Source organism: Blastocystis hominis (genome assembly GCF_000151665.1).
Source record: "Blastocystis hominis, Singapore isolate B (sub-type 7) whole genome shotgun sequence assembly, scaffold_1".
Lineage (NCBI taxonomy): Eukaryota > Bigyra > Opalinata > Blastocystidae > Blastocystis > Blastocystis hominis.
Window position 1 is genome coordinate 1,418,778 of NW_013171816.1, and position 23,778 is coordinate 1,442,555.

The window sequence follows — 23,778 nt, forward strand, 5'->3', positions numbered from 1 at the left end:
ATCGGAATCGGAATCGGAATCGGAATCAGAATCGGAGAGTGAAGGTGATGAATCGAACTCGAAGAAGGAGGGAAAAGGGAAGAGAAGTCTTGAGCGGATGAAGAAGAATTGGCAAGATAGCGAGGCTTCGCGTGTGGCGAAGGATGTGGGCAGCGAAGTGGTGAACTTCGTCCGCAAGACGGGAATCACGGAGAAGACCAAGAAGGGAATGCAGCTGCTGCAGAAGAAACTGCAGGAAGAAAAGGAGAAGCAGAAGGGAAAGGATGCGAAGGAACTAGCGAAGGAGAGCTGGGGCTGGCTGGCTTCGAAGACGAAAACGGCTTGGAAGAAGACGCTGGATGGAACAAAGAATTACATCAAGGATTTGAATGATGAGTTCGGTCCGAAGAAGCGAAAGGAGGAGGAGGGAGACAGCAGCAGTGATTCGGATGAGTCCGATTCGAGCTACTATTCGTATTATTCTGACGAAACGGAAGAATCGGAGGAAGAGAAAAAGGAGAAAGCAAAGGAAACGGCGGAAGTGAATCAAGAAGTAGCAGTAGAAGAACCTATGAACCAAGAAGTAGCAGTGGAAGAAGAGCCTATGAACCAAGAAGTAGCAGTAGAAGAACCTATGAATCAGGAAGTAGCAGTAGAAGAAGACCCTAATGAACCTTAGATAGTTCTGTTTGTTCAACAAAAGAATGCAATCAACTGAACTTATCTCGGACATTAAAAGAATATGTGACAAATATGAAAAGAAGCTGCTTTCTCCTCAGATTGCAGGTTTTGGCTAGATTTTAGAATTACCTGTAGAACACTGTTTAAAACAATGCATAGAGGAGAAAACAAAGAATACTTTACTCCTTTTTGTCAAGGGTCTACAAGAAGCAGATTCTATACAGTATTGCCGTTCTGTTATGAGAGTTCTAAACAATTTTCAATCTGAATTGTCAAATATCAGTGAGCTAAGTGCTTTTGCTTCTCTTTTACCAAATCTATTTGGACATATTTTGGATCCATTGCTAAACGAAGTTCTAATCTAAATATACCTTAATCCTAGGACTTCTATGATCATCTGATAAACCTTCTTCAATGTAGAAGCAATACAATCCTCTCTGGAGATATAACCATTCAAACTGACGAGGATACTTTAGTACGCACCCTCTTTTCACACCTCTCCCTTTCACTTCGTTTTTCCATTATTTCTAAATCGATTTCATCTTGTGTACACAGTGGAATAGAATAGTCTCATTTAGGTGCTTTCTTCTTCTGCCGAGCTACGAGATCTTTCTAGCCTAATTCCATGGCTCCAATATCTCTTCGGAGAAGATCTCTTTGTTCTCCACAATCTCCATTACGAATTCGATGTTTTCTTTCGTCACCTCGAGTGTTCCTTCTTTGAATCCCACATTCTTGAAGTGGCTCGATCCTATCCGCATTTCAACCTCCCTCCCAACCTTCGATTAACCCAAGTCTATTGCGACGATCGCTATGTTCGCCATCTGGACGAGGTCGTCGCATCCTGCAAAGATGACAAGGAAATCATGGAGCTTTTTGCCCACATCATCTTCGTAGTTTCCTTTCACGATCACTGAATAATAGGTTTGTGAAGCGGCGGGATTGGAAGTGAAGCAGATCTCCATGCTATTGCAGCCGCTTTGTGAACGAATTCGAAAGCGAGAGGATTGGGTGAACGCGATGTTTCTGGTGATGGCAAGCGAAATGAATGTACTTCTCCGCTCTTTTTGTTATTTCCGAGGAAATGCTGACGAATCCAAGACCGTATGCCGATGAAAGCAGTGAGTGGACATTCGATCGATTTTGGAATCCGGGGCAGACGAAAAAGAAGAAAATGGATTATTTCGGGTTTTTCGTTTTGATCGCCGGAGATGTGAACGCGTTCGTGAACGTGGTGAGCGATTTCTTCACCAAGCAATTGCTCTTCGAAACGGAAGAAGCTGAAAACGCTTTAATGTTCGTTCTTTTTTCTCTCTCTCTTTCTTATTCGCATAGAATGGAAAAACTCATGCTTTTTGTCATTCGAAAACTCGGAAGAACCGAATCCAATCGCCTTGTGGGCATGGTAAAACATCAAAACTTTGGTCAATCCAAGCTGCGCGATCTTCGAATTTCCCGATCCTTCAATTCTTCCTTCCACAACAAAGTCAAAGCTCCCTTTCGCTATTCTTGCTCTGTTATTTCCCGCGGTTGTTGGACGCTTCCATCGAGTCAAATCATCTCGCTTCCGCCCGCCGTCGTGTCCCAGCAAAACCAACTGCAGCGGTTTTTTAAGAAAGCGTATCGCAACCGGCATCTCAACACGATTGCGAACGAAGGAAGCGTTCAACTCACAGTGACGTTGAGAGGCGAATCGCGAAGAATGGAACTTTCGATTATGGAGTTCGTTCTTTTCAACGAAATTTCGAAGAATCGTAGCTTGCTTTTTGATTGAATTGTGTTTTTAACGCATAGGAATCTGGACGACGGCGCAACTCAGCGAAAAGGTGGGAATTTCCGTGTCGGTGGTGTTAAAACTCCTGTATGGATTGATCGAACGGCAGTTAGTGATTTGTGTGAATGCAAATCCGCTGCAATATCGCCATGTGTTGTTCTGGGGAGAGAAAGGATTGTCGATCGAGACGAATCGAGTGGAGGAAGACGAACTGTTGCATGATTTGCTGCGATATGAGCGATTTGTGATCGATATGCTGAACATCAATTTGAATTTCTCGGAGAAGCAGCTGTTTCTGCGATTGAAGCTGTTTCTGCAGGGAAATAATAAATGTAAGGACTGAGATTGGATTTGGGAGTGTGTAGTTGTGTATGGAGAGAAGGAATTCCATTTGTTGATTGAAGAGATGAAGCGGAAAGATGTACTATACGAGGAGGATTCAGTGCTGAAACTGCGCCACTATTTTGGTTTTGGTGTTTGTTACAAAGAGAACAAAATGAAAAGTAAATCCGATAATTATTCACCACGTGCGCGTGGAGCTGCATAATCAAAGAATAAGCTACAATCAGCCACATCAACGCAACCAATCGAATACCTGCCTCAGGGGAAACATACAGAAGAGCATAATTCTCTTTCTTTTCGACGGTGTAAATCGGAGCGAAAAGACGAAAAATCTTTAAAATCGTTGTTTCGCAAGTATCTCTCGGAAAACCAAACACGCAAAGTTCAAGCACAGGAAAAACGCATTGTAGAATAGCTTCGAATTTAAAATGGTTTCCATCCCTACATCGAAAAGGTGTCATTATCGGATATTGCTGGAAATTGTTGTCAACTAAGGAAAGAAGGTTCCCATAGTTCCAGATCCCGCCGCTCGCACGCACCAAACTCGTATCTACTTCAGACGGTTGCTTGGTGACCGCACTGAGATTTACCCCCCACCATTTACAATATTCTGCCTCCGACATTGAGGAGAAAGCTTCGACAGACTGCGCTGTTAGACGAGAACCATATTCCGTCGAACTCGTAGTGTCAATCACAGGAAATTCACCCGCTACCGGCACCACCGATGAGACCTTATTTTGGATAAGATCCGTAAACGTTTCCTTATCGCAATCGATAAGATAATCCGTTTTCCGATATTTCTCGAGGTATTCCTTATACAGAAATCCATCGCAGTCCTCCTGGATATAAAACAACAAGAAGCACGACGAAGTCAAACAGATTTCCAGGAACTCGTACGCAGAACGAGGACTGCATGTATTCCGTAAAAGACTAGAGCGTAACCACACAACCCGCACGCAAACAATGATATTGGAAAACATAATCTATACTACAACAAACAGGTGCAAAGTTCACAGTGCCTTTCAATCATACTGTTCTTACTTCTTGGTGGAAACACCCACAGACTTGCCGAAGCGGCCAGTGGTCTTGGTGTGCTGTCCACGCACCTTCAGGTTCCAGTAGTGGCGCAGACCACGGTTGGCTCTATGCATCACCATCCCCAATTGCTGCTCCTCTACCTCATCTTCTTCAGACGGTTCAGATCCTCACGGAGATTGGCCTGGAGGTTGTTGGAGACCACCTGACGGTACTTTCCGGTCTCAACGTCCTTCTGTCTGTTCAGGAACCACTCGGGGATATCGAACTGGAGAGGAGTGCTGATCACAGCAATGAGCTTCTCAATCTCATCGTTCGACAGCTCTCCGGCACTACACAATGACCAGAACATAGAAAGCTCCTTACCGTCTCGAAATATCGATCTCGGCCTTCTTGCAGACAGCCATGGCGAAACGACGACCAATACCCTTGATAGAGGTCAAGGCATAGACGATCTTCTGCTTTCCATCAATGTTAGTGTTCAGAACACGAAGAATGTGCTGGAACTCTCCCTGGTTAACAAGCGACTACAAAATGCGTTAGGATGGATCTACGATCACTAAAACGACCTACCATATCGAAAGGTTTCTTAATGAACTTGAATTAGTGAACATCGGTCGTTGTCTCTACATGTCCGATTCCCGCGGTTTTGCCTCTCATAAACCAATCTAGATTATCTCTATTCAGAAATTACGAATCGAGACTCGATTTGTCTCGCTTGATACGAAATATAGAAAGGAGAGATTTTGTAGTTTGTTGGGATGTGTCGAGTATTGGGCGTTTTTTTCTTGTTCTTTGTCATTCTTGTCGTATGAACTCTATGAAAGCGCTGAATAATAGCATTCGGAAACACACTTTCCAGCCAAATCTGTACTTTTCGTTGACTTTTTGACGACTAGTCCGAACGAAAGCAAGGACATGAGCTTAGTATCGAAGCTGAAGTGAATGCTGATGGAAGCAGTCGTACCGTGTCCAGACCTTTTGACAAAATTGTAGAAACGCTTATTTTTTGTGACATTTAGCACACCCATTCAATTGTTCATAACACATTTTCAGCCAAATTCGAGCAGGGCGAAGAGGAAGGTGTGAGGAAGGTGATGAATCCTCACTATCGATTGGTTTTGGCCACAACATTTATTGAAATAAACGTAATTCATCGCAAATCAGTAGTATTTGTAGTCCCCAGAGAAGGACGAGATCCAGCGAAACACTCTACGAAATCTGATCGCTCTGGGTCCAAGCGTGCGAATCGTCGTGTTTGCGACCTCCGATCAGTACTTCGCCGAGTTCCACAACGACGTCGATTTTGTGCGCGAAATGAAGTGCAATCGGTACGGAACGCCGATCTTCCGGTATATGATGATGCACATCGAAACTCACTACTCCTTTGACTATTATGGCTACTGCAACGGCGATCTCCTCATCCACTCTTCTCTCCTCTCTGCTCTTGACTTCGTTTCAGGTCAGATCGAGAAGGGTTTGCTGGACCATCGCGTAGGCAATCGCTGATCGAATCACGCGAAGGTGTTTCTGGTGGGTCGCCGCACCAACATTTTCGCTCCATTTCCGCAGCTCTCTCGCTCTCAACGCGCACAGAACGATGCGAAAATCGCCGACTGCGCCAAGCAGGGCAGTCTTTTCCAATCGGACGCGGAGGACTATTTCGTGTTTACGCAACACACATTCAATTGGCAGTTCATCAAAGACGTGGTGATCGGCCGGCCCGGCTACGACAACTACCTCGTCAGCCAAGTGTACCACAACCGAACCAAGATTTCCTTTCTCGACATCACGAACGCGGTGGTCGTGGCGCACCAAACCGACGCGGACGGCGTCAAAGCCGGCCATCGCAAAACAAAAGACCGATTTTACAACATGAAACTCATCAAACGCGACTGGAAAAAGGGACGCATCGAGTACAGCGACTTCGTTCTCGAGCAGTTCCCCGCCGATTCCTTCGCTCTGCGGAGGCGTTTCTACGTCCCGGACGTTTCATTCGACGACTCGTTTCTGCTGGAAGAGCTGGGCATTCTGCGGAGATTCGTTCGGCCATCCGACGTCTGCGTTGAACTGGCGTCGCGCGTTGTGCGAGGCGTCTTAGCCGAGATGTGTAGGAAGCTGTATGTTGTGGTATATCGCGATTCGTTCGTTCCGTTGCCGATTGATCGGGGTTTGATCGTAGGGAGATGAAGGTGTCGTTCGATCCCAACAAGGTTCAGATTTTGTTTGGGGGTGCTGAGTATTTGTAGGAGTTTGGTGAGTTCTTGTGTTTTTTCGTAGAGAGACGGAATTTGAAGAGCGACCCATTTCGACATCAAAACAGTTTGCTGGGTATTTGGAGGCGCTGGATCGGATTGAAGAACCGGTTGATGTTGTAATCGATGATGGAAGGTGCAGACCGCAAGCAGCGGACAGAATGCGAAAGCATCTGCGAGAAAACGGAACCCTTGTGATCCGCGGCGATCGCGCTCATTATAAATTCATTTCTTCGTATTATTCGGTGGTAGCAAAGTTTTCTTCCACCATGTATCCTGGAAAAGAGTTTTCGGGAATGACTGTGTATAGAAACGATAAGGTAGAGAAGCAAATAGAGTATCCCAAGTGGTGGTAGCTGATTGTGTTTATTCTAACAAACAACATTTCAGTTCATTTTTGATACTTCAAATTACGGATAAAAATGGATTCATCTCAATATGGAAACAACCCCATGTATGCAAGCGGAGTCTATTCCGCGGGGACTCAACCCCAATTCATGGTAACAGGATAATTTTGATATTTGTGACATCCAGGACCCTCAACAATCCTATAGTATCGTGTACCAAGCACAGCCAGTGCAGATAGCGCAGCAAGCAGAAAACTTGCAGACATCAACCATTCCGTACGCAACACCTGTCTACAGCAATCAGGTGGTGCAGAATCAGTGGAATCCGGAGAACTCGAATCAGTGTCCTGCGCAGACATCTCCGGTATCTACACCGAAGGAAGGAGAAAACTCCAGGGATAACAAAAAAGCGGTAGCTGTAAAAGAAAATCTAAAGGAAGTTGGTTCAAAAGTAGTATCGGCGTATGGTGCAATCTGGGTAGTCCACTCCTCTTCTTATTTATTTAGAAAGGGATTGGAACGGGAGTTAGAAAGGCGACCACCGCCATGATCCAACGCTCAAAAAAGAAGCAGACATCGGATTTCAAACCGAAAGAGAACGCGATAATCCACCGCAATCCACCGACTCCTCCCATGCGCTGCTTTGACGACACCTGCGTGTCCATGTTTGAGATCGCGCTCAGTTTAGAAGTACAAAACGCGTTCAAACAGAGCGACATATCCATCCCTTTTCACCTACCCAGCATCCTTCACTCCACCCCAAGCAATACTTACAGAATCAATGTCCCTCCTTCACTCTCGAAGTCCTCGATCCCAACAACAAATTCCTCATCGGCCGTGTCGGCAACCTCAAAGTCTACTGCCTGCGCGGCACGCGCACGCCGGTCGATGTGGTGGCGGACTTGCAGGCCGTTCCGAAGCCGATGAGCATCGGCAATGTCCACAAAGGGTTCTACGATCGCGTCGATGCGATCCTCACGCGATACCCGCCCGAGAACGCCATCACGCGCGTGCTGATGACGGGACACTCGCTCGGAGGCGGCGGGGCGCATTGCGGGTATCTCATCATGAAGGCGATCTACCCGCAATTGCCGGTCGTCTGCGTGACGTTCGGCGTGCCCTGCGCGGTGAGCGAGGAAATCATGCGGAGCGTGGAGGAACCGCGGGAGATCGTGAATTTCATCGATGAGGGTGATTACATTCCGTCGATTACGATCGGAAAATACACGAGTAGGGCGAGGAGATACGGAAGGCCGTAATGGATAGAGCAGATTCTGAAGTGGATGAGCGTGGACGCGAGCGCGTCCGAATCCAAGTCCTTCAGTTTCTCGGATCTTTTTGCAATGAATAGCGCGTTGGGAGCTGCAGTGGATGAGCTGTGCCACTACCACCCGATGGGAGTTTATTATTACGTAGAAACGGAGAGGAAGTGACATGCAGTTGCCATTGCAGTTGAAGAAGTATGTGAAGCGGCCGTTGCGCATTAGAACGGAAGAGCACTTCGACGAAGTGTTTGAATCGCAGATAAATCGAGGCATATCGAAGTTCTTGTATCATATGGTGAAGACCTATTATGATCGAATGTATTATTATGTCTTGAACGCTTCTCTGGTAGGAGTGGAGTGGAGAGGAGGGTTGACGTGTAGCCTTGGGACAACTACTCGAAGACAATTCGTTGGTTGAACCCGCTAGAATACAAGAAGATTTTGGAAGACGAGAAAGAAGAGTGATTCTATTTTCTATTTTTGATCGATGTGTTTGGTTTGCACACAAATGTTATCAGAAATATGAAATAGTGCATCCACTCATTTGCGTGGCTTCTTGCCATTACCACCTTTCTACGATTGAGGTCATATTCACAAATTCTCTTCTATTTCAAAACCCTTTAACCATGGTGGAAATTATGTGGCTCGGACAGGCTTGCTTCTACATTCGTTGCAACGGAACGAGTGTGGTGCTGGATCCCTACTTCCAGCAGGAGAAGGTGCGTATTTTTGTTTGATCGTCATTCCGCTAGTGCCCCAACCCCATTCCTGAATGTGTTTATGAGGCTGATTGGCTTCTGGTCTCTCATGCTCACCACGACCACATCGATGACGCCTTCCCCTTGATGAGAAGAAACCCCAAGATGCGAACGAACGTTTTTATTCCTCTTTGATGCTTGATCGGTAGCTCAGCGTCGAGCTTGGTGAGTACTTCTGCTGCAACGGCTTCGAAGACCGTGTGCGCAAGATGAACAAGGGTGCCACCGTTCCCATGTCGGGAGGTTTCAAGGTTGCCTTTGTGCATGCTGTACTGGTTTCTTTCTTGTCCTCACATCGCAGGAGCACTCTTCCGGAATGCGCACTGAGGATGGCAGCTACGTCGGCGGAGAGGCCAACAGCTTCATTCTGTTCACTCCCGATAACCATGTGATCTACTTCACTGGTGACACTGCTCTTCATGGAGACATGGCGCTCATCAACGAGTACTACAAGCCCGATATTGCTCTGATGTGCATGGGAGGAGACTTCGCGATGGGTCCTAGCGAGGCTGCGTTCGCTGTGAACCGCTTCTTCACGCACGCGAAGACGGTGGTGCCGATGCACTACGGAACGCAGGGATGCCCCGGTACTCCTGAGGAGATGAAGGCGGAGCTGAAGAGAGACGACGTGAACTTCCTGGTCGTGGAGCCTGGCAAGATGTACACCTTGTAAAGGAGCGATTGTATGACTGATGGATTGTTTGTTGAAAGTGAATTGTTTCGTCGGGAAGAGGGAAAGGGGCGCAGCTTCCATCCAGTGAGTAGCCGAATCGGGGCGAACACACAGCGTTGTTGAGAATTCACCACTCTGTCTTTCTCTCCTCCATTCTAACTGGTACACCTCAAAATCATCTAAGAAAGGAGGTGGGCGTGCGGTTCACGCTAGTTACGAGCGAAAAAGAGAGAAGACGAAACAAACAGAACGTATGAGATCGCGTAGGAGACTCGGTGATAATGGTGAAATTCTTGATTGCACAGCGAAATGGTAAGATAATCCATTTGTTCGTTTTGAATGCTGATGATTCCACTCCCGCGGGGAATCATGAATATTATGAGATACGACAGAAAGACCACAACTCTTCAGAATTACATTTGTTGTTGAATGTGAATTCGCCCTTTCTGTAGGTTGTTCTTGTGTATGACGTGTGTATTCACAGTGCATAGGTTTGAGAAGCCAAACCAAACAGCATCATCACTTTTTCCCCCCATAATAAAATTGATTGCTCTTGAACTACTCTCCGCTTTTTTATTCTGTATTAAGTACGTATCTGCGAAGAAGAGGCCTAATCTGTGTAGCACTCAATCCTACTGATAATGGAAGCTATTAGAGTGAATATTGATCCTTGTGTGCAGCGTGAACCCGCGCCAAGTGAGTTTGTGTGTCCTGCCCAAGAATGCCTTCGTACGATTCCTGCTGATCAAAAGCAAAACCAGAAGCTGATCCGCGAACTGGCCGCTCTTCATACAACCACAGAGCCTAAACTGATCATCGTTCCGCGTTTTTTCTTTTTTGTCAACAATATTTCTGGAGCACGGATCAAGTATCAACATGGATCTCGTGACAAGGGAACGTTTGTGAGCACGAAGCAAGATGCAACGCAGTCCTCTCCCGTCAATTGCCAATTTGAAGAACCGAAAGTTCATCGTTTTTCTTGTCCGTTCGAAGGGTGCACCTACTCAACGACACGAAACAGTGACCTCAAGGTGCATATCCGAACGCATACGGGAGAAAAGCCGTATAAGTGTACATATCCTGGTTGCAATTACGCGTCAATCACGAAGTCGATTTTGAAGACTCACTTGCGAATCCACACTGGCGAGAAGCCTCTTCGCTGCCCTTTTCCTGGCTGCTCTTACCGATCTGCTAGCCATAGTAATCTAAAGGTGCATATCCGGACCCACACGGGAGATAAGCCGTTTCGTTGTTCTTTCCCGAATTGTTCGTTTGCTTCAAGTACGTCGAATGAATTAAATCGACATATGAGAATCCATGTTGAAGAGAAAGCCTTTCATTGTGATGTGGCTGGCTGTGGATTTGCTTGCATTAGTCAAAGTGAGTTGCAGAGACATAAGAAGAAGCACAACATTTGAAGTAAAGGATTTCTATGCGAGGAATGTTTGTTTGAGAGACTGAGAGGCAGAAAGAGATTATTGTTGGTACTGTTGGGGGAAAAGAAGGAATAAAAATAATCTTTAGTGGTTACTGGAAAGGGTAATTCTTCACTACTTGGGAGCAGGATATGAAAATAAGAGCAGTAACGTGCTTTGTTACAATTCGGAAAAATGATGACATAAACTCTATTCGTGAAAAGATCCAGCAGGCTTGCGAGGTCAACAAATTCATTTCGGACCGGCTGGAAGACAAGAATTGGGAGGTTTTTGGAATTGTGTGCTCACGAGTCTAGGTCCAAACAGTGCGCATCGTGACGAATTCTTTTGAAGATTACTGCGATTGCACGAACTCCCAAGCCACTTTTGAGCGAATTCAAGCCATTGTGAATGTAGCTAAGGGTTTTCGTTTTGCTCGGAATTAAGTTTAGCAAACCGCGTGTTTTTCTTCCATATTGGGAACTCCCGCACTGTAGCTGGGACCCAACTTCTTCCCCGTTTGCTCAGTATCCACCCTTCGTTGTCTGCCTGCACCACCATTGACGACTCGTTTGACAAGGAATCGCAAGAGCTCATCTCTGCCTGCGTTCAGAGTATTTGCCCAGCGCTCCCCTAACCTTTCGATGTGTTCCAGATCAGCCAGCTCAACCAGGGGACCGGGAACTTCAACTACACGATCGACTCCCACGTGAAGCCGTACTGTCCGTTCTTCCCAGGCAGCTACGGCTCCGCAGACCACGACTGGCCGCGCGTGTCGATCGCGACGGAGAACGGCGACGATCTGGTTCGGATCCTGGACGCGGAAGAGAAATCGATGGAGGACGTGTCGGTGTTCTTCAATTCGCAGTTCCAGCGCATCGAAGAGATCGTCCAGGAGGCGGTGAACTCGCTGAACAGCATGAGCGGCGTGTACGTGGAGTACAAAGGGCTGGACACGTCTTTCAATCCCGGTTCGCTTCTCCCTTGCTCTGCGCTCACTTCCAGGCCTTTCGTCGACGTCCTCGCTGGTCAACGCGCTCGAGCAGTACAACAGTCACCGCAACTACAAGAAGTTCCGGTTCGGAGACAGCGGGAGCTTGATGCTGGTGCGTCGCCTCACGTCGATCGCGCAGACGATGCAGGTGAAACGCGTGGGCTACTGCGGAATGATGCTCCCCGTGCTGGAAGACTGCGTGCTGGCCGAGCGGTGGACCGAGCGACGGCTGAACAGCACGATGTTGATGGCTCTCGTGGGGGTGGGGAGTGGGTTTGATGTAGTCCGCAGTGTGTGGAGTGGGGATTGACACCATGCCGCTGCCCAATACTGCCTATGCGAAACCGATGTTGATTCAGGCGATTATCGAAGATGTGATTGCGTTGGCGAGTGTAGGGATCGTGACAAGTCTCCATTGGGTAGAAATGGGACAAACCTCTTTCTTGCCGTATCTTTATCGCCCCCGACACGGAGGATTGCGGACTAACGAAGTTTGCCAGCCCGCATCTCTGCAATTGTCGTGTATACGATTTTTGGGGTGTTTGTTTCATACGTTGTCTATTTGGAACCTAAACTAGTTTTCGCAAATGAAGCTCTTGTGAATTGCGTTTTCCTACAGAAATAATCTGGAGTTGGGAAGTGGTTCTTCGTTCGATCTCGACACGGTCCCTCTTTTTACCAACGCTACCACAATGTACTAGGAACTCATCAATGCAATATGAAGTGTAAAATCGCAAGTTCCAATGAATACAGAAATGATCCTAATTTTCTGGATTTCCAGAATTCGGGGAAGAGCAAGATCATGAATATTTGAATTTACGTTTTTCGAACTGTATGCGTGGAGAAGCTTCTTATCGAAGTAAAAAACCAGGTCCACGCCCGACAGCATGTATTTGGTGTGGATCAACGGAGTGTACGCATTGTCGCTGCAGCGGTCAGATTGGGTGCAACCACAAAAAAGGAGAGATGTGCCAGAACGCCAGATACAAGCGCAGACTCGTTTGTAATTCGTGTGAGAAGAACAAACTCCGCGAGAAGCGGCAGAATAGCATATCGAGTACGGCAAAGAAAAAGAAAGCGAGAGCAACATCGAAAAGTACAAAGAAGCGCGAGTTATCAAAAGCTGTCAATAATTCGAAGCAAACAACAACCACCGACTCACCTGAGAAGAAAGAAATTGCCCCGGTGCAGTCAGGTAAGTTAGATACTCTGTTGAAAATGTAGTTGTCCCGACGACGTATAACATCCGGATTACTCTAAGTAATACAGGAGAAGTGATCGGCGTGCTTCCAATTGAAAAGTTGGACATCCCGTTGGCCAACATTCGTTTCAGCGTTGACTGGTATTTATCTTCCCACTTCCGGGGAAGCACATTTTATTTTGTGAAGGATAAATCCCTGGTCACTTTAGAGACTGAGTCTCATCTGTCCGTAGCTCAAATCTGTATCAGTCAAAACAACATCTACTCTATCTACATCCACCGTGTCGATAACCAAACCTTCCCCTCTCTCTCCACATTCCCCTACCATCCCTCCTACCAGTCCATGTCTGTGCTCTCTCAGCCTCGTCCATCGTCGACGTTCATCCCCACACAGAGCTCCTCTTTCTCAAACGAGGCCATGAACTATTTCAACGAGCCTCCTTCGCTCAACGAGCCGCCTCTCCAGCGCATCCTCCGCGAAGCCAAAGCGTCGGGGAAGATTGACGAGATTGTCAATCAGACAATGACGACAATCCCGGACTTTGGAATGGACGACGCGCCGCGCGAGATGGTGTCTCGCAATAGCTCTTTTTTCCCGTTTGGAAGCTGGGAAAATATGTACTCGGGGAATGGAAGCATGCTTTTCTCGATGTCGAGACCGGGGTCGATCGTGATAAACCCGGCGGGAAGCAATCTGTCGATGGACTTTAAGGATTCAAATTTTGCATATGAAGATATTTTGACCAAGTTAAGGGAGAGAGAATATGATGATACAGACAAAGGGGCTCCTTCTGTGTAAATAAATCTATTTGTACTTTAGAGGGGTGTTTGTTGGATATGTGAGAATAGGAAGGATCGATAAATGCGGGTGAGAAGGTAGTGGAAGGTGATTCAATGTGTGTTGAAAAAGAGAAAAAGAGAAAGAAGGAGGATTTCTTGTGAATTGGTTTATTGATTTTTGTACAAGAGAAAACACTATGGCGATGGCGACATAATGAATGCCATGGATATCAAAATCCAGTGTGACAGAATATAGAAATGACAGACGACAATACCCAGTTCTATTTCTTCGCATTATATGAAAATCCAAACAAATAACCACCCCAAACCAAAACACCTCAATGCCTTTCAATTAATTCGCTACAATTTCTTGCCGATTTATATCGCACATCCTACAACATTCACAACACAGACAAATTTCCTTCAATAAACCAAAATCAACAATCATTTCATTTCATTTCATTCACCGATAAACACTCCTCTTTTCCAATTTCCGTTACCAACTATCAAAATCACAAAAAAAACTATAATCCCATTGTAATTTCTTTCCAAACCCTCCAATTTCCTATCATCTGTTTCAAATACCTATATCTCACAAAATAAACATCCGAATAGTAGTATACTCTCCTCCAAATACGAGTAAATATCACAATTCCTAATTGATATGGGGCTAATTCACTTCAGTAATTAACCTTGAATAAAATAGGTACCTCCAAATCAAGCCCTTCCATAGAATCGATTATCAGAAAACCAATTTCTTGGTCATTAACTTAATCTTTGATCACGTAGGAAATTGATACGATGCAGCTGTGAACGAAATAATGAATTGGCTGTGTTTTTGAAAGAGCTGGTTGAGTTTGTCAACTGGACAGAGCAACTAACCGTTTTTAGACATAATGCCTTACCGTCATCCTAAGCTTTGCGTCAAGGGAGTCTTCATGGGTTACAGAAGGTAGGAGATTGCATTGCGAGAACCACTCATCGTTTAGAAGCAAGGTTCTTCAGAACACCAACCAGGCTCTGATTAAGATCAATGGAGTGAACACCACCAAGGACTCTCTGTTCTACATGGGAAAGCGTGTCGTTTACATTGTGAAGACCCACGCTAACGGAAAGGCGAAGACCCACTGCATGTGGGGTAAGGTTGCCGCCACCCACGGAACCAATGGTGTCGTTCGCTGCATCTTCAAGACTCATCTTCCTCCCACCGCTATTGGAAAGAACGTCTACGTGATGCTTTATCCTAGCCGTGTGTAATTAGAGATGGTTGTGTTTGATCAAGAATTGCACTGGAATATTTGTTTGATGGAAACAGCAGATAATAATAATAATAATACACTACTGGTTTAGAATCTTCCGATAGTGCGAAATGATCAGTTTCTCGATGTTATCCGCACATTTATAGTAGGACGTCGGCTTCTGATTGTACTTCTTCGCGTTGCTCACAATCAGCTGCAGATCGTCCAGGAATATTTTCTCGTCCTTGTAGTACTTTTGCTGCAGGCGGGTCTTCATCGTCCGCAAATCTACTCTCAACCACGTCTCCATCGCCTACCCATCGGGTGCTCGATAATATCCAGATAATCCGGAACGTCCTGCACGGCGACGGGCTCTTTGAACGGCCAACTGTCCGGATTGTTCCAGATGTCCTCCAAGACTTTCCCAAGTCGTTCCTGCAAACCCGACGGCGATTTCTCCTTTTCAGCGAGCGTCGCTTCTGTCCAGCCAGCCTCCCGCACCCCTGGGATGTCGAGAGGATTTGTGATGGGCGTGTCTGGGAGGTGGTAAATGTGGTGGAAGTGAGAGCGAGCGCAGATGTCGCGATAGACCGTCTCGCGCTGCCGCCCCATGATCTGCGTGACATCCTGGTAATTCACCTGTGGGAAAAGCTGGCAACAGCGCAGCGTGGCGCTGTCGTATTCTTTGATGTAGTATTTCCATTGCTTGCGCTCTAAGAGAATGGTTTCAGAAAAGCCCTGCTTCTTAAAGAAGCCTTTGGCATTTTCATCAGCATATGTGAGCATGTACTGCACACGCGTTTTCAGATAGTCTTTGAGATGGTTCATGAGTCTTGTTCCGAATCCCTACGAGTTGGCTGCTCCAGGATATTGGTACATTAATTTGCTCATCTGTTGAAACAGTACAAAAGACAATCTCCACAAAGTTGCGCTCTTTGAACATACGATAGGTGATTCCGCCGATTACACGGTTTTTACGCAGAACAATTAAATTTTGGTGTCTTCTACACAGTCATCATCAAGATCGTGCACACACTTATCAAATATTAAACGAACAATATATTCCTTCGGCATACGTGGAAGCTGACTGCTCACAACCATCTTGAGTCCAACAAGAAGATAGTTGTTTTGATCGCAGCCATCGTTCGTAACAACACAGAACGTTAAATCCCCGTCTCTTTCAAGGACCTCTGTGGACCCTTCTATAGTATCTATGTTGATCATCGACCCCGACATGGTTTAAATAATCAAAAAAAACAAAAAAAGAAAAAAAGCATTACTTTTATCTCCGTGTGGCTTGTATTGGATGGAGGACGACGGCCAACCTACACTGGAGAGTTTGGACAATCGGATTCAGGAGCTAGAGGAGGATATCCGTCAATACACGACATTTGTTCAACACTACATCGAAACGCGTAGGAAACTATAGAAATGTGTTTAAGGCAATGTAGACGATCTTATCGAAGATGTAGACAACACTGTAACACAGGAAGAAGTTGATCGTCTAATCGCATACGAAAAAGGCGATGCAATGCGTGTCAGAATCCAAAAGATGGACGGTACATCCTTTTGTATGCGTTATGGACTGTCGCTGAGACGTAGCTGTGATTGTGTACAAGTCTTCAACTGTGAATCACCTAAAATTAGCGATTCGTGATTTCCTCCTCCACCAACTTCCTGAGGGAAACAGAACGCGCATCTCGTGGAAGTTTGTGTGGAGGAAGTATTGTTTGGAGTGCGAAGATGGCCAGAAGTTGCTGGACAATCGGAATTATTTGAAGGATTTCGATGTGCACGATGGATCCACCATTCGGATGGCGATTAAACCAATCCAGCGACGTGTGAAACGACCAAGAGAGCCGAATCGGAAGAAGCGATTCTACAATCCGAATCTCTCTCGATAATTTATGATCAAAAAATAAAATATTATGATACTGTAATACTGTACTTGTAATTTTAAGGCGCATTCGGTCTGTTTGTTCACTCTAATTTTGTTAATGGCTAAATACATTCCGCCCCGTAACTTTAATATGGTTACGGACGATGTCTATCGGTGCATCACACCGACAGATATCAACTTTCCCTTTTTGGAGAGACTAAAGCTCAAGTCGGTGGTTTATCTGTCGTCGATAGAGATGTCCGAGTCACTGTATACATTTTACAAATTATGTTAGCCATAGAAAACTCTTTTTTAACGATTGCGGAATCAAGGTTCATAATGTGTCAAAATCCTTTGGTTCTGAAATCAACGAGGCCGTAAGAGAAATGGAGAGTGGATAAAAAGTAGTTAGTGGTAAATGCGCTGTTACTAATATTCAAACCGTCAAATCTACCCGTGATGATAATGAGTGATGAGAAGAGCAACATAACGGGAATCGTAGTCGCTTGTTTACGGAAGAAACAGAAATGGAACTTGTCATCGATCTACGAGGAATATAGGAGATACAACAATCAAATTGTATGTGTGCAGTTGGTTTCCTCATGACTAGTCCGATTTGGATAGTGAGCAATTCATTGAACTATTTGACCCAGACTTGGTGAATTCGGTGTCTGACACGTAGCTTTTGTAGGACGGTACTATTATCTTTTGTATTTGGTTTGTTCAATAAATTCTTTTCTGGGAGGTTGCTTTTCGTTTCGGTAGATTTATTTCTTTTGGTGATACGAGTCATAGGCCGTTTTTCGAATATTCTGAGCTATTGGTCCCATTCATCTCACAAATTGAAATGCAAAAAGGAGTATATTCTTTTATATCCAATGAGTCGTTAGGAAGAATCTGACAAGGAAAAAGCGTTTATGTTAGAGCAGCAAAACATTGCTCTTTCAAAGCAGTACTTTATCATCTCCAAAGAAAATGACGCGCTGAAGACCGAAAACTCGCGTCATTGCTCTCAGCTTCAAGATTTACAAAATGACTGCTTAGCGTACCAGTCCATTCTCCAGATGCTATACACCCGGCTGAAAAATCTTCTCCAACTGTATAATAAGCCCGATGTAAACTCGCTGACGATGTTGTCACGTAGGGTCCTTCCAATACAGACGAGATTGTGGATGTTTTTGGCTCGGGGTTCCTATCGGATGAATCGATCCTAAGTCTCGTGAAGTCATCCGTTCCAGCCATACTCTCTCCATCTCCCCGCGAGCCCTCCGAGTCCTCCGAATCCCCCGCAGACCCCACAAACTCCGAAGATCCCACATCAAAACGTCTCCGCCTCGCCTCTCCCGAAGCCAGCGTCCTTCTTCGCCAGCTCGAGTCTCTCGAAGCCTCTCACCGCACCGGCGACGCCCTCCAAAAATCGGCGCTTTTTCTCGACCAGCGTCGCAACGACCTTCTCCGCGCCGCCCTGGTGAACGCTCTGCAGCGTCTGCGTCTCCTCATGCAGGAGGTCGACTCGTACCGCTCCCAGGTGCATCAATTATCGCGGGAACAGGCCGCTTTGCAGCAGCAGCTCGAGCATCCCGCGGTTCTCGAGGACCAGACGTCCCCGCTCCCCGAGCCCTCCCTCCGCAAGCCCCGCGGGGAACCCTCTCTCTCCGCGAGTCCGAGCACTCCCGCGGGGGAGGCGGGAGAGGACGCGGCGCGGCTGGCGAAGGAGGTGAAGGCGCTGGAAGCGCAGGTGGCAGAACGTGGAACCCGAATCGTGGAACTGGAGTCCGCGTCGTCGAGACTGGAAGAAACCGTGGAAACGTTGAAACGGGAGCGAAGCGGGCTTCGGGAGGAGCTGGAGGATCTGAAAGAGCGCGCGGCGGCGGCGGCGAGTCTGCGTCGGAAGGAGCGGGAAGCGGTGCTGCGCGCGGTGGAGAGCGACGTGGCCCGCGCAGAAGCGAGTCGCAGCGCGGCGACGACGCTGCTGCAGCGCGCGGAGGAGCGACTGGAGGGCGAGCGGAGGCAGGGAGAGGAGGAGAAGGAGGCGATGCGGCGCGCGCGGGAGGCGGCGGAGCAGGCGGGGAAACAGTGGAAACTGGAGCGAGACGGGTTCGAGGGGAAGCTGAAGCGTCGGAAATTGTTCGCGGATGTGATCGGCGAAGTGGAGGGCGTGTCGGCGAAGCTCCGGAAAGTGATCAGAGAGTTCGGAGGCGACGGCGGGGACGCGGAGGCGCACATTCGCGTGCTGAAGGAGCAGATCCGCGATCTGGGCGACGCGTTCAAAGCCTGCGACGGCGCGCTGCACAAGACCAAAAAACTCGTCGAATTCGGCGATAAGAAAAACGACCAGCTGCTCAATGACTGCATGAAGCTCCAGAAAACCGTGGAAGACCAGCGCGGCGAGATCGACCGCGGGAAGGAGGCCCAGGCGAAGCTGCAGCGGGAGAACGCGGAGTTAACCGCGGAAGTGGAGCGTCTGCGGGAGGCGGGGAAGCAGAACGAAGAAGCGATGGCGAGCGTGCGGGAGGAGGCGGAGAACGTGAAGAAAACGGCGCTGGAGATGATTGGAGAGGAGGAGAGCTATCGACAGATGTGGAAACGGAGCGAGCGGAAGCGAGAGGAGATGGAGAAGCGCGTGGAGGAGCTGGTGGAGGCGAATCGGGGGCTGAAAATCGCGGGGATGCGCGATCGACGTCGATTTGTGGGGAGTTCGATTGGAATTCTGAGGCGTAGGAGGAACGGTTGCTGTCGACGAAGGACGAGGACGAGAGAGAAGTGGTGAACGCGATGCAGGAAGAGATGAGGCGGTATAAGGCGGAACTGATGTGTCCGCTGTGCAAAGTGAGGGAAAGAGATCGGGTTTTGATGGAAAGGTCCGGCCGAAGGAATGTATTTTAGCGAGGTGCCAGCATATTTTCTGCAGAGAGTGCATCGATGAGAGAATCAATGTGAGGTCTGGAGGGAAGGGTGAGGCGTAGAAGCGAGAACGGAAATGCCCGCGGTGCTTGATTCCCTTCGGGGTGGATGATGCCAAGAGGGTCTGGGTCATTAACGATTCGCAGCTGTTTGAGGAGTTGAAGGAGGAATCGAAGAATAAATGGAGTGTTTGTTTCAACTACCTTTGCTTTTGTCAATCAGGCATTCATTGCTCGTGGATCAGCATGGAGGAGGTTCGTGAGAGATTGTTGCAGCGAATTGGGGGGATGGATGATATTGTTGACTTGATTCTGGAGAGATTCAAGCAGGACGCAGATCCCAAGCCGTCGCGATTTGACCTGTGTGGCTAATGGTGTAGATTCTATGTTTCTCCCTCCTTCGTAGTTACCGGAGGCATTGGTAGCGGAAAGTCGTATATTGTCAGCGAAATTGTGAAAGCGATTGGTATTCCGCATCTGTTTATTAAATGTGCCTCGATCATTCAAGCAAATATTGGCGAGAGTGAGCAGTACTTACATGTGCGATCTTTTCGTTTCTTTTTGTTTTTATATTGTAGCAAGTATTCCAATTCGCAGAGAAGCACACTCGTTGTGCTCTTATCTTTGATGACCTGGAGATTCTGGTTCCTACTCTCTCCAATATTACTTCAATGGTCCAGGCGCGCTTGTCAACGTACTTTTTCCAGGAAGTGCGTCGCCATGTGCTCACGCCGAGTGGCTGTATCATTATTGGAATCGTCGCCCAAAGCCAATTTGGGTCGATCAACCGCCAAATACTTTGCTCTGGATATCTCAGCTGTACCATCACCATTCCCAAACTGGACAAGCGTCGCCGCCAAAAGCTTCTCTCTCTCTTTCTGGGCTCCAAACTCAACGAATCGCTCTTGGACGAACTCTCGGACCAAACCGCTTCCTACAGCGCCGCCGACCTCTGCGACTTCTGCTCGCAAGTGTTCAGCCATCTCGATTTGCAGTCCCGCCCCGCGGACGACCTCGCCCAATCGATCCTTTCCCTCGTCAAACAGCACGCGGCTTCGGTCACCCGCCAAATGAACGTCGTTCGCCCGCTTCCGGACGGATTCCGCGCTCTGATCGGGGTTTCATCGCTCATCCAGCAGGTCAACGAAGTGATTCTGAACCCTCTTCGCTCTCCCGAGATCTACGATTTCTACGATCTGCAGCCGCCGCGCGGCGCGCTTTTCTACGGCCCGTCGGGCTGCGGGAAATCGATGATGGTGGAGGCGATCGCTGCGGAAGCGGGGAAGGAAGTGCAGGTGATGTCGGTGGTGTGCAGCGATATTTTGGGGAAGTACGTGGGCGAAAGCGAGAAGAAACTGCACGATGTGTTCACGATGGCGCGGGAAGCGGCGCCGTGCATTTTGTTTCTTGATAATATTGAGAGTATTGGGCAGAGGAGAGGGAATGACAGCACGGAAGAGAAGTAAAATGCGCTCGTTTGGGTGATGAAGTAGAACGTTTGATCGACTGCTGTCGATTTTGCTGGTCGAAATGGACGGCGTGATGACGTCCTCGGCTCCCATCTATTTGATCGGATCCACGCAGCACATCGAGCAATTGGATCCCGCGCTGTTGCGACCTGGACGCATGGAGCATCACATCAAGTTCGATTTGCCGTCCAGCGAGGCGCGATTGGAACTGTTCCGCTTGTTTTTGAAGGATGTGGCGCTGGAAGACGAGGGGAGTCGAGCGTTTATTGAGAATTGGCTGACTGCCAGAACGGCGTGGCGATCACAGGCGGATGTGCGCGCTGTGGTGGTGAATGGGTTGATGGAGGCAATACGACGAAGTCAGGATCCGAGTGGAGAGATCCGAGTGAGGCAAAGCGATTTTGAGGTTAGTTTAGAGCAATTGAAATCATAAAATAAAAGGAGTAGTTTAATGCATTACTGTGTTGTTTGTTTGATTGTTTGATAATAACAAACACCGCAATCTCTGTTAATAGTAGCCGAGAGGAAAGATAATAAATATAGGAACAGATTGATAATATCCAGATACAGAACGAGCGCTCCAAAAACATAGTCATCCACGCCCAACTCCGCTCTGCCTTTTCCTCCCACAATCAGTTGAGTATCGCATACAATATAAGCAGAAAAGAGGAAGATGGCCAGGGCAGAGTAGATCGCATACGTGAAGGGTGACCAGATACAGAAAATACCAAAGAGGCAGAGAGACAGGCAGAAAACCCACAGATAGGGGTAATAACCAGTAAAATCTCGCTCGGTACTGGAGGCGTACAGAATCAGGCACACCACGATCACTGCGGTACCAACCATGGCCATGTACACAATGGATGGATCATAAAGGGACGTCGTGGAGGCCAAGAGAAGCGCTTCGACAATGGTCTAAACGTTACTCTCCCACAAATCAGTTACAAAGACAGCAAGAACAATCATGTTCTTCGGATACTCCACAAATACTACAGTGTTACAAAGCTTATTCTCTTTTACTTTGCGGCATGCAGATGCTGATTACCATCATGCCGATCATAACGATGAGAGAAAACATGGAAATGGTGAATGCATTACGATAAAGCCAGAGACGGAAAGATGCGACATTACTATGCGTAAACAGAGAATCGAATCCGTACCATGCAAGCAAAACGAGCCCGAATGTCACTAACAACTGTATTGCCAAGATCGTGAAGACCTTGCGAATGAATTGGTTGCGTACAGCCACCGACTGCATCCCAATGTATGTGCTATCAGATTGTTTTTCAACGTCGCGCATAATTTGCAAATCAAACAAAAGTAATTTTGAAAGAGAAGGAATATCACGGATTGTACAGTCTTCCAATAGAACTGTACGAACTCACATTATAGTGAGAAAATAGTGCCACATTGACAGTAGTGTCAAAACAGACTTGATAGAATGCTTTCAACAAAGGTTCTATGAAAAGTGACTTTGTGCTATTTCTCGTCTTTTCTTGCTCGTTCGCATTCGTAATTCGCTCTGATAAGGCCTATGAGTTCCCACACACGAAAGCGCAATTCGGTTTAGATTATCTAAACAATAGTACGGATGTGTGCAATATCTGATTCATAGCCTATTCCGGAATTCTGAAGGCTGTAGAACCCTTTCATGCGTGCTCGACGCTAAACATGAATTTAACGGGATACATTGGTTTAGCAATACGCGACAAACTCCAGAGTAATTGCTCTTTTTCTGTGAAGGCTGCAAATGTACTGTTTTCTATTAACATTTGAAGTGATAGATCCAAAATGCAGGGGCCATTGGAGTTGTTATTATGAATGAGAAGCCGTTGCGATGGGAAGTCGATTCTTTGATTATCATGGCAAACGATACAAGTGCTCCTAGTGTATATCATTGTGTAGTCTGCTCACTAGATTACGATTCCAGCGATTTTCGTCCAATATGAAAGCGGTGAACAGATTCTTAGTTTACTGTCAAACAGCTCCTTAATCGCTGAAATCAGCAGTCAGGGAGAAAGTAGAACTGTATCTGAAGTATATCATCCTTAGCCAAACCTGGTTCCTACAACTGGCTGGCCGGCATTTTTGGTTACCTCATCGTAAGTTCACAGTTTCCGCTTCATTCCCCAGCTCTTCGTGGCGATCAACCTGCTTCTGATCATTTCCAGCATTCTCATCGGGTGTTCGAACGTGTTTGGGATGAAGCAGAGCATCGAGAAGCTGAAAGAAATCGTTACCTTCAGCTACGATCCACCGTTTGCTTCCTTTTTTCTTGCCTGTTTACGCGTAGCGATGTGGAAAACGCGCCCGACTGCACGATCTGCCTGGAGACGCTGAAGAAGGGAGACGAGGTGAAGAAGCTTCCGTGCGGCCATGTGTTTCATTCGGCGTGCGTAACGCCCTGGCTGATGAAGAAACGAGCGGTGTGTCCGGTGTGTCGTCAAGGAATCTTCGAGGATGACATGCTTGTAGAGAGTGCGGATCGGTGGGTGAGGCGTAGAATTGGATGATGGAGGGGAAGCGAGATCGGAGTGATCATGTTGTGGCGTTGTGGGGTAGGAGAAGAGGATGGGAATGAAGGGCAGAGTTGAATTATACAAAATCGGTGACGTACTTCTATGGAATTGGTTTTTTCATTGTTGCCATTGTTGCGTTGGTAGTGTATGCCTTGTTTTTGTGCTGTGTTTGTTGGATTGAAGAAACAGGACAATTATATACACACTATTGAATGACGGCCAGGGGAGACAGCTGCGTGATGATCGGCGTGGCTCCCGCAGTCGTCGGCGT

At 47.2% G+C, this 23,778-nt stretch overlaps 18 protein-coding genes; 14 read left to right on the forward strand and 4 right to left on the reverse strand.

The window, feature by feature from the left end:
• Positions 1 to 683: 683 nt before the first annotated feature.
• On the forward strand, positions 684 to 2,981 carry GSBLH_T00006198001 (uncharacterized protein; the record flags this gene model as incomplete). Its single annotated transcript, XM_013039430.1, has 8 exons — positions 684 to 765; positions 796 to 1,013; positions 1,043 to 1,207; positions 1,239 to 1,553; positions 1,585 to 1,764; positions 1,820 to 2,414; positions 2,455 to 2,766; positions 2,800 to 2,981. The coding sequence occupies 8 exons, from the start codon at positions 684 to 686 to the stop codon at positions 2,979 to 2,981; spliced, it is 2,049 nt and encodes a 682-aa protein (XP_012894884.1).
• A 797-nt stretch (positions 2,982 to 3,778) lies between these two features.
• Positions 3,779 to 4,341, reverse strand: GSBLH_T00001092001 (uncharacterized protein). XM_013039431.1 has 3 exons: positions 4,178 to 4,341; positions 3,955 to 4,143; positions 3,779 to 3,919 (listed from the first exon to the last, which is right to left on the reverse strand). Exons 1-3 carry the CDS (start codon positions 4,216 to 4,218, stop codon positions 3,814 to 3,816), a joined length of 336 nt encoding a protein of 111 aa, XP_012894885.1. The 5' UTR covers positions 4,219 to 4,341; the 3' UTR covers positions 3,779 to 3,813.
• A 167-nt stretch (positions 4,342 to 4,508) lies between these two features.
• On the forward strand, positions 4,509 to 6,426 carry GSBLH_T00001093001 (uncharacterized protein). XM_013039432.1 has 6 exons: positions 4,509 to 4,620; positions 4,652 to 4,681; positions 4,711 to 4,803; positions 4,834 to 4,959; positions 4,991 to 5,305; positions 5,336 to 6,426. The coding sequence occupies exons 1-6, from the start codon at positions 4,573 to 4,575 to the stop codon at positions 5,999 to 6,001; spliced, it is 1,278 nt and encodes a 425-aa protein (XP_012894886.1). The 5' UTR covers positions 4,509 to 4,572; the 3' UTR covers positions 6,002 to 6,426.
• Positions 6,427 to 7,046: 620 nt separating this feature from the next.
• GSBLH_T00006996001 (uncharacterized protein) lies at positions 7,047 to 8,143 on the forward strand (the record flags this gene model as incomplete). Its single annotated transcript, XM_013039433.1, is given in 5 exon segments — positions 7,047 to 7,095; positions 7,218 to 7,643; positions 7,680 to 7,825; positions 7,830 to 8,024; positions 8,060 to 8,143. Coding segments are annotated over 5 exon segments (900 nt in total).
• Positions 8,144 to 8,300: 157 nt separating this feature from the next.
• Positions 8,301 to 9,130, forward strand: GSBLH_T00001094001 (uncharacterized protein). XM_013039434.1 has 4 exons: positions 8,301 to 8,397; positions 8,431 to 8,553; positions 8,586 to 8,705; positions 8,738 to 9,130. The coding sequence occupies exons 1-4, from the start codon at positions 8,317 to 8,319 to the stop codon at positions 9,107 to 9,109; spliced, it is 696 nt and encodes a 231-aa protein (XP_012894888.1). The 5' UTR covers positions 8,301 to 8,316; the 3' UTR covers positions 9,110 to 9,130.
• Positions 9,131 to 9,574: 444 nt separating this feature from the next.
• Positions 9,575 to 9,748, forward strand: GSBLH_T00001095001 (uncharacterized protein; the record flags this gene model as incomplete). The annotated part of the gene is made up of 2 exons (XM_013039435.1): positions 9,575 to 9,696; positions 9,733 to 9,748. 2 exons carry the CDS (start codon positions 9,575 to 9,577, stop codon positions 9,746 to 9,748), a joined length of 138 nt encoding a protein of 45 aa, XP_012894889.1.
• Positions 9,749 to 9,750: 2 nt separating this feature from the next.
• On the forward strand, positions 9,751 to 10,527 carry GSBLH_T00001096001 (uncharacterized protein; the record flags this gene model as incomplete). The annotated part of the gene is made up of 1 exon (XM_013039436.1): positions 9,751 to 10,527. The coding sequence occupies one exon, from the start codon at positions 9,751 to 9,753 to the stop codon at positions 10,525 to 10,527; it is 777 nt and encodes a 258-aa protein (XP_012894890.1).
• A 115-nt stretch (positions 10,528 to 10,642) lies between these two features.
• Positions 10,643 to 11,419, forward strand: GSBLH_T00001097001 (uncharacterized protein). XM_013039437.1 has 3 exons: positions 10,643 to 10,811; positions 10,842 to 10,947; positions 10,977 to 11,419. Exons 1-3 carry the CDS (start codon positions 10,677 to 10,679, stop codon positions 11,159 to 11,161), a joined length of 426 nt encoding a protein of 141 aa, XP_012894891.1. The 5' UTR covers positions 10,643 to 10,676; the 3' UTR covers positions 11,162 to 11,419.
• Positions 11,420 to 11,443: 24 nt separating this feature from the next.
• On the forward strand, positions 11,444 to 12,091 carry GSBLH_T00001098001 (uncharacterized protein; the record flags this gene model as incomplete). Its single annotated transcript, XM_013039438.1, has 4 exons — positions 11,444 to 11,495; positions 11,530 to 11,774; positions 11,803 to 11,910; positions 11,942 to 12,091. 4 exons carry the CDS (start codon positions 11,444 to 11,446, stop codon positions 12,089 to 12,091), a joined length of 555 nt encoding a protein of 184 aa, XP_012894892.1.
• A 269-nt stretch (positions 12,092 to 12,360) lies between these two features.
• GSBLH_T00001099001 (uncharacterized protein) lies at positions 12,361 to 13,518 on the forward strand (the record flags this gene model as incomplete). XM_013039439.1 has 2 exons in its annotated part: positions 12,361 to 12,713; positions 12,743 to 13,518. Exons 1-2 carry the CDS (start codon positions 12,485 to 12,487, stop codon positions 13,516 to 13,518), a joined length of 1,005 nt encoding a protein of 334 aa, XP_012894893.1. The 5' UTR covers positions 12,361 to 12,484.
• A 741-nt stretch (positions 13,519 to 14,259) lies between these two features.
• Positions 14,260 to 14,794, forward strand: GSBLH_T00001100001 (Ribosomal protein L35a). XM_013039440.1 has 2 exons: positions 14,260 to 14,451; positions 14,489 to 14,794. The coding sequence occupies exons 1-2, from the start codon at positions 14,396 to 14,398 to the stop codon at positions 14,754 to 14,756; spliced, it is 324 nt and encodes a 107-aa protein (XP_012894894.1). The 5' UTR covers positions 14,260 to 14,395; the 3' UTR covers positions 14,757 to 14,794.
• Positions 14,795 to 14,837: 43 nt separating this feature from the next.
• On the reverse strand, positions 14,838 to 15,973 carry GSBLH_T00001101001 (uncharacterized protein; the record flags this gene model as incomplete). Its single annotated transcript, XM_013039441.1, has 4 exons — positions 14,838 to 15,028; positions 15,055 to 15,583; positions 15,615 to 15,741; positions 15,774 to 15,973. The coding sequence occupies 4 exons, from the start codon at positions 15,971 to 15,973 to the stop codon at positions 14,838 to 14,840; spliced, it is 1,047 nt and encodes a 348-aa protein (XP_012894895.1).
• Positions 15,974 to 16,000: 27 nt separating this feature from the next.
• GSBLH_T00001102001 (uncharacterized protein) lies at positions 16,001 to 17,298 on the forward strand (the record flags this gene model as incomplete). XM_013039442.1 has 5 exons in its annotated part: positions 16,001 to 16,308; positions 16,340 to 16,886; positions 16,918 to 16,993; positions 17,025 to 17,195; positions 17,227 to 17,298. Exons 2-5 carry the CDS (start codon positions 16,735 to 16,737, stop codon positions 17,296 to 17,298), a joined length of 471 nt encoding a protein of 156 aa, XP_012894896.1. The 5' UTR covers positions 16,001 to 16,308; positions 16,340 to 16,734.
• Positions 17,299 to 19,145: 1,847 nt separating this feature from the next.
• On the forward strand, positions 19,146 to 19,891 carry GSBLH_T00001103001 (uncharacterized protein; the record flags this gene model as incomplete). XM_013039443.1 has 4 exons in its annotated part: positions 19,146 to 19,305; positions 19,338 to 19,445; positions 19,478 to 19,552; positions 19,583 to 19,891. Exons 1-4 carry the CDS (start codon positions 19,228 to 19,230, stop codon positions 19,889 to 19,891), a joined length of 570 nt encoding a protein of 189 aa, XP_012894897.1. The 5' UTR covers positions 19,146 to 19,227.
• Positions 19,892 to 20,190: 299 nt separating this feature from the next.
• GSBLH_T00001104001 (Cell division cycle protein 48) lies at positions 20,191 to 21,421 on the forward strand (the record flags this gene model as incomplete). The annotated part of the gene is made up of 2 exons (XM_013039444.1): positions 20,191 to 20,981; positions 21,013 to 21,421. 2 exons carry the CDS (start codon positions 20,191 to 20,193, stop codon positions 21,419 to 21,421), a joined length of 1,200 nt encoding a protein of 399 aa, XP_012894898.1.
• A 23-nt stretch (positions 21,422 to 21,444) lies between these two features.
• GSBLH_T00001105001 (uncharacterized protein) lies at positions 21,445 to 21,954 on the reverse strand (the record flags this gene model as incomplete). Its single annotated transcript, XM_013039445.1, has 2 exons — positions 21,445 to 21,903; positions 21,934 to 21,954. The coding sequence occupies 2 exons, from the start codon at positions 21,952 to 21,954 to the stop codon at positions 21,445 to 21,447; spliced, it is 480 nt and encodes a 159-aa protein (XP_012894899.1).
• Positions 21,955 to 21,985: 31 nt separating this feature from the next.
• Positions 21,986 to 22,288, reverse strand: GSBLH_T00001106001 (uncharacterized protein; the record flags this gene model as incomplete). XM_013039446.1 has 2 exons in its annotated part: positions 21,986 to 22,118; positions 22,149 to 22,288. The coding sequence occupies 2 exons, from the start codon at positions 22,286 to 22,288 to the stop codon at positions 21,995 to 21,997; spliced, it is 264 nt and encodes an 87-aa protein (XP_012894900.1). The 3' UTR covers positions 21,986 to 21,994.
• A 371-nt stretch (positions 22,289 to 22,659) lies between these two features.
• Positions 22,660 to 23,723, forward strand: GSBLH_T00006997001 (uncharacterized protein; the record flags this gene model as incomplete). Its single annotated transcript, XM_013039447.1, has 9 exons — positions 22,660 to 22,740; positions 22,773 to 22,877; positions 22,906 to 23,008; positions 23,041 to 23,090; positions 23,122 to 23,246; positions 23,282 to 23,459; positions 23,492 to 23,530; positions 23,551 to 23,601; positions 23,691 to 23,723. The coding sequence occupies 9 exons, from the start codon at positions 22,660 to 22,662 to the stop codon at positions 23,721 to 23,723; spliced, it is 765 nt and encodes a 254-aa protein (XP_012894901.1).
• Positions 23,724 to 23,778: the final 55 nt, after the last annotated feature.

Coding starts and splice junctions, on each gene's coding strand:
- GSBLH_T00001094001 (XM_013039434.1), top strand. CDS start 8,317: ATGTGGCTCGGACAGGCTTGCTTCTACATTCGTTGCAACGGAACGAGT. Junction 8,398..8,430: donor CCTACTTCCAGCAGGAGAAG/GTGCGTATTTTT, acceptor TCATTCCGCTAG/TGCCCCAACCCCATTCCTGA. Junction 8,706..8,737: donor AGGTTGCCTTTGTGCATGCT/GTACTGGTTTCT, acceptor CTCACATCGCAG/GAGCACTCTTCCGGAATGCG.
- GSBLH_T00001093001 (XM_013039432.1), top strand. CDS start 4,573: ATGTGTCGAGTATTGGGCGTTTTTTTCTTGTTCTTTGTCATTCTTGTC. Junction 4,621..4,651: donor TGTTCTTTGTCATTCTTGTC/GTATGAACTCTA, acceptor GCTGAATAATAG/CATTCGGAAACACACTTTCC. Junction 4,960..4,990: donor CAACATTTATTGAAATAAAC/GTAATTCATCGC, acceptor TAGTATTTGTAG/TCCCCAGAGAAGGACGAGAT.
- GSBLH_T00001092001 (XM_013039431.1), bottom strand. CDS start 4,218: ATGGCTGTCTGCAAGAAGGCCGAGATCGATATTTCGAGACG. Junction 4,144..4,177: donor GAGATCGATATTTCGAGACG/GTAAGGAGCTTT, acceptor GTCATTGTGTAG/TGCCGGAGAGCTGTCGAACG. Junction 3,920..3,954: donor AACCGTCTGAAGAAGATGAG/GTAGAGGAGCAG, acceptor GGTGATGCATAG/AGCCAACCGTGGTCTGCGCC.
- GSBLH_T00001097001 (XM_013039437.1), top strand. CDS start 10,677: ATGAAAATAAGAGCAGTAACGTGCTTTGTTACAATTCGGAAAAATGAT. Junction 10,812..10,841: donor TGGAAGACAAGAATTGGGAG/GTTTTTGGAATT, acceptor TCACGAGTCTAG/GTCCAAACAGTGCGCATCGT. Junction 10,948..10,976: donor CATTGTGAATGTAGCTAAGG/GTTTTCGTTTTG, acceptor AATTAAGTTTAG/CAAACCGCGTGTTTTTCTTC.
- GSBLH_T00001100001 (XM_013039440.1), top strand. CDS start 14,396: ATGCCTTACCGTCATCCTAAGCTTTGCGTCAAGGGAGTCTTCATGGGT. Junction 14,452..14,488: donor GTCTTCATGGGTTACAGAAG/GTAGGAGATTGC, acceptor CTCATCGTTTAG/AAGCAAGGTTCTTCAGAACA.